The following is a 5,952-nucleotide window of genomic DNA, read 5'->3' as shown; positions in this document are numbered from 1 at the left end:
TAAACGGTTACTTCAGTCTGTTGTCTGTGTTTCCACAGAGGCGCTGAAGACACGAGGAGATTAACCAAAGTCGCCCGCTGACGTATGAAAAAAGCAACATGACTGCTGACTCTGCTAAACGTGATTATCTTCTTGTCTGCTGACTGCCAACAGCAGGCCGTTAGCCTGAAGCATGCTAATGATCAAAGCTTATGAACGGGCACGAGTTAGTCCAGGTAGTCTGACGGAAAAGAGAAGTTCAGGATAACAACATGAATACGTTACTGCATGAGGCCCAATGCGTTACACAATAAAAGAACATAACTGAGGAACATCGGTGACGGTTTGGAGACTTTAACTGTATTATAAAAATGGTTTACACAGTAAATCTGACTCCACGTGGGAAAGGAGTACTACCACAGAAGTAGTTTCACGAGTATTGGCGCGCGTGTTTCTGTGGTATTTTGAGAGTACCGCGGTGTGTACTGTGCAGTACTTCAGACAAGCTGTCCAATAATAGACATCCGAGTAAACCAACAAACAATGTATCACTGTTTTCCTCAATGTTCGGTCTGTAAAACATCAAAGAGTGAAAAATGAACATCAGAGTTTCCCGGAACCTTAAAACTGCTGCGTGTGTTCAGCCAAAGATATTCAGTTTCTATCACGTCTGCGAAGCTGGAAAACATTCATCTGAACAGACTTATTGATTAACAACAACTCAGAAACATAAGGACCCTCTAAATGTGTCTATTGAAGAACTGCGAGCTGAAACGATACCACTAACAGCAAGTACAACAGCAAATGTATTAAAAACTACTACAAAAACATCTAGAAATACATCTCACGGAACCGTGACAGACTTTAAATGAAGTACTTTGTGGGCAGAAGTATACTACGAGCTGACAACTGGCTCATCACAAGTGACTAATTCATCTTCATGTATTTAATTATCTGTTGTTTACCAGCGTTCTTCTGGCATGACTCAACTGGACTGCAGTTCATTGTTGCTTATCCTCAAATAAATGCACGGATGCCAAACGTTTGTGAAAAGACAGTAAACTTAGTCGTGTGTAGTCGCTGAATAACTCATGAACACATCTCTGGTAAACATTTAAAGTGGTGCTTTTGTGCGATTCTTTGAGGGGAAACGTCACAGATCTGTCGATTAAATCCAACAACTCCACGAACACCAGAGCCTCTTCCTGCCCATCTTTGGTACCACAAAAAAGATGTGTTCAGGGCCGACTGGAAAAGTAAGAGGCTGCTAACGATGAACATCTGAGAGCAGTGAGACAGACAGACAGGCAGGCAGGCAGACAGGCAGCAAAGGGCAGCCTGCTTCACAAACATCAAAGCGCACACAGCTGGTAGAATCCCTCTCAGATGGCCCACTTCCAGCTCTAACCTCTGCTCATTCATTACCCAATCAACATCAGCAGCAGTCACATCCACTCATTCTAAATACAGACAATAATAACCTGTATTCTTTATGAGTATCTCAAGCTCACTCATTCATTTCTGGGACTCTTTATTTCTAAAATTACACACAGTTTTATCATTATAATGCCATTGTGTTCTTGAGCGCTTTGTGACTCAACCCTGCGTGAGAAGGTTGTGACAGCCATCATAAAAAAAAAGAAGAAATGCAAACATGGCTTTTATATTTTTTAAGGAAGTGAAAATGTTAAAAGTGAAGCAATGCAGGAAAAATAAATCTCTCCATTAAGAATGAATGGAGCAGCCATAACCCTACTCATTAAACTCAAGTAAACTATGTGTGTAATTTAAAAACTGCTGGGTGTTGCCTTCATGGGTGGAAGTAAAGTAAGTATTTTACCAGAGAACAAAGGGAGACATAAAAAGTTACATTGTGAAAAAGAAAGATGATGAAAGAGCACAGAAGAAAATAAAAAGATAAATATTAAGAGAGAAAAAAAAATACACAAATTCTCAGCAGACAAACCAACTCCTAAGTATAAAATGCAAAGGAAAGATGTTACAAATGTAAAACGTGAATTGAATTATATTGTCTTTACCTTCATGTCGTTCATGATGAGTTGGAAGAGCCCTCCCAAGGCGCTGCATTCCTTCTCTATACCCGCATCCATTTTTTCCACGAGCTCGGAAAAAACTTCCCAAAAACTTTTTTTACCTCCAAAAGAAAAAAAAGAAAAAAAAACTTCCAGCCAAAGTTTTTAAATACTCCAAAAAGTAAGAATCAATAGAGCCTTTCTTTTATTTAACTAAGGGAGGAGGGGGGGTTACAACACCCTGAGGGTAAAGTCCACCTTTACAAAAACAACATGGAAAAACCTCCAGGAGTTAAATCCAGGTCGAGAGAACCCTTAACTTAACGTCAGGCTTCAGCCAGCTACCACAGCCGGACAACTAAACAAACAACGTCCGAAAAAACACCACATCATGCCCGAAGCATACAGCACCCTGTCTGGAAAAGTGTCCGCCCGTTTGTTTGTATTTTAAGTTTCAGCCCCGGCTAAAAAAAAGGAAAAACTAAAAGGAAAAACACAGCTAACCGCAGCTAGCTAACTTGGCTAGCTAGGTTAGCGTCAACTCCGCTAGCAACCTGTGTGTGCACGCGCGCGTGTGTGTGTGTGTGTGTGTGATTCCAAAACACGTATTAGTCCGCGCGATCAATCAGTTGGCCCACAAAAATAGAAATCGATACGGCTCGTGTCTGATTTAAATCCACCCCAAAAAGTCGTTGTTTCCTGACGCGTATCCGAGATAATTCACGTTGTTTTTCTTGCGTAGTTTTCTTCTTCTTCTTCTTTTAACGACGAGAGGAGCAGCCGTTTGCCTCCAGTTACTCCCATGGGAGTCCTGACCGTGGAGTGAATGAGAGCGTATCGCTGTTAGCACAGTTAGCCTCAGTGGTGCTAACACACATCCGGAACCGGAGTTTCACAATAAAACCTTGTATTCCATTTGATAAAAAAATATGTGGCTCCTTTCATACAGGTTGAACAGCGATGGAAGAAGTATGTCTCAGATGTTTACTTAAATAAAGTTAGCAATACAACCGTGTATATCACATTTTACGTAGTGTTGGTTGTTTGTTTGGTTAAATCTTTGCACTATTGTTAGTTAATTTAAATATTATTCTATTTCATTGTAGATATTGTGAATTTCTATATTTAAGACTTTTTAATATTGCAGCTAGTAAAGGAAGATAATGTTGATTTTCTTAAGTATGCAGACCTTGGATCAGATTCATTGTGGCTTCAATTTGTCTAAATTCTCTGACATCTGCAGGAACAAGTAATGACTAAAAAAATAAAACAAACTTTATATATACTGTATGTCTATATTCACGTTCAAATATCTACAGTAATAACAACAGAGATAATCAAACAAATTGTGCGTTTCTATGTTGATATTTATTGTCTGATTGCCGTCAAATGCAGATAAAAACAAGGACTTCGTTCTATTTTTTGTGAATTTTACGTTTGTTTTTCATGACATGAGCCAAACTCTGCGGGGAGCCGCATGTTTCGTGTTTAGGGTCTTAATCTATATGCATGCACAAAAATATGTCATTTATTGCACTTTTGAGATGGTTTGTTTGTTGAGTTTCAAACATGTGTGTCCTGCATATGATGGAGCATATTTATTTATTTGAAACTATTATCTCCATTTCATTGTCATTGTTGTTGTGTTTTATATACTTTTGTATATATATATGTATATCTGTACGTAGAAGTTAGATGTATATGCTTACCTTTGTTACTTTGTTGTCCTTGTTTTTTGTGTATTTGTGTATTTGTGTATATGTTCGTCGAGAGCAACGGAAAAAACTGAGTCCAATTTTTAGGTTGACATTTATATTGTGTATGTGGTGATGACAAGTTGTGGAATTTAGGTTGGAGGAGTTGTGTTTATATTTTGTGATGTTTATTATTTTATGTTCTGTTTAAGAAATTAAAAAAAACTATTAATCATTAACTTAACATACCTGGATCGTTTTTTCAGATTTTTGCAGTATTGCTGCTATAATTGTTCGATTATTAAATCAAACTAAATGATAACTAAACTAATAACATATTTATATTTTGTGTTTCTCTAACTGTTTTTAACTGCAAAAGTAACAAATCTTGCTTTTCATAAACTGAAATATCAATGGCTTTATTTTGAAGGCTTACTAGTTTCCGGTTGGCGCTGAGCTCGCTTCGCTTGACGCTGCTGCGCGTCTCTGGATGAAGGAGGTTCGTTGTGAAACGAGGACGCGGTGGTCCGGCGGGGCGGAGTTAAGTTTGAACAAACTTTACAGTTTACACTTTTAGCTAGAGGTGACACACACACATACTGTATATGTATACATAATGTATAATGTATAATGTATATATACAATACACATATATATATATATATATACATGTTGGATCCCAACATCTGGCCTGTGGACCATTACAGGCCCACTGAACATTTGCTATAAAGCCCCAAACATATATATATATACTGTATATATCTAATCTCACAAAGAAGAAAAAAAGAAGAAGAATATTTATTTAACTTTGCAGCCTTGGTTGGTGTTCAGGTCTGGATGACTTGTTTTCAGGACATGTATTTATACCTTTCTTAAACAGACAGTTAGCCATGTGTGAAGGTGAGGAAGTAGGTGATGTTTAAACTTCCTCTCAAGGTCTCGTTTTCATTATTCACACAACTATGAGTCACTTTTTGGAGGAGAGCCGGTGAAAAGTCTGCACGGTTTTCCTCGTTCTGTTTGACAGTATTTCACCGTCATCAGAAACAGGTTCAAACATTCGTTCCTTCAGACATTGTTGGACAATACCTTGTGTAAACTAGTTTGTTTTTAAGCAAACCCCAGACTGTAGTCGGACTGTAGTCGGACTTTAGTCGGACTGTAGTCGGACTGTAGTCGGACTTTAGTCGGACTTTAGTCGGACGAACACACGAGGGAACTAAGAGGCTCCTTTGGGGGCCCCTCAGCCAACATGGGCTCCTAACTGAAAATGTGTAATTGTTGTAACTGTCAAAGAGACTTGAGATTTGTTGTAGAGGTCCTCGCACATTATTTAGGCTGAAAAAAAAACCTTCCTGGAAATGATCACAGTTTACACAAATTTTACGTAAACTAAAGCAACATTTTGGGGTTAGTGGGTGCTATGACGTACTCTTACATCCTTATGATATTTGGAGTTTTTACATCTTACACTCTATGTGAGTTACATTGTGCGATTTATTTATTTTACAGCATTAAAACTTTTGTCTTCAACTGTAAAAAGCACCAACAGAATACAGTGGAAGTGACAGGAAACCACTGTTACATTACCCAATAATAATGTTATATACTAATATATATATATATATATATATGTAAGAAGGCCATGATATTTAAATGTACAGTTGTAACTGACTTCTACTTTATCAAACACATCACCTCATATTTATGACTCTATTTTGTAGCAACCGGCTGATAATAAACACAGAGTCACGGTGTGTCGAGCTGATTCACCCGGCAACAAGCTGAGTCACAGCACCGGCAGCCTTCCTTTCTGAATACCATGGCAACAAGCATGCCACAGTGGAGTGTGTGTGTGTGAGAGAGAGAGAGAGTGTGTGTGTGTGTGAGAGAGTGTGTCTGTGTGTGTTTTGCTGAATCACACGACTGCCGTATCTACCCACCAAACACCAGACTGGTTTCTAGGCAGCAAACGATAACAGCAGTAAAATGTAATAAATAGAATAAATCCTATTTGTTCTATTTTTAAACAGCGGCCTGGTTCACTCAGTGGTTTGACGACATGCTGCTGTAATATTATATAATTATTATATAATTTCATATTTAAAAACACACGCAAGACTTGCAGATCAAAGTGTTTTATGTCACCGAGAAAACGCTCAAAACCAGTGAAACCAGTAAAAATCATATTAATGAATTAATGTCATTCATCCCTCTGTGGTGGAAAGTAACTAATTTACTCAAGT

At 38.1% G+C, this 5,952-nt stretch overlaps 1 protein-coding gene across 1 annotated transcript in view; it reads right to left on the bottom strand.

The window, feature by feature from the left end:
• The window catches only part of mtss1 (MTSS I-BAR domain containing 1), a 45,653-nt gene extending 42,831 nt beyond the window's left edge, over nucleotides 1-2,822 (bottom strand). Inside the window, exon 1 of the mRNA XM_079186266.1 lies at nucleotides 2,019-2,822. Within this exon, the coding sequence (XP_079042392.1) occupies nucleotides 2,019-2,090 (72 nt within the window). The 5' untranslated portion in view covers nucleotides 2,091-2,822. The remainder of the gene's footprint in view (nucleotides 1-2,018) is intronic.
• Between the last annotated feature and the right edge of the window lie 3,130 nt (nucleotides 2,823-5,952).

Source organism: Pholis gunnellus, assembly GCF_910591455.1.
Source record: "Pholis gunnellus genome assembly, chromosome: 3".
Lineage (NCBI taxonomy): Eukaryota > Metazoa > Chordata > Actinopteri > Perciformes > Pholidae > Pholis > Pholis gunnellus.
Note: the sequence above shows the minus strand (reverse complement) of the source record. Positions and strands in the feature narration are given on the sequence as shown.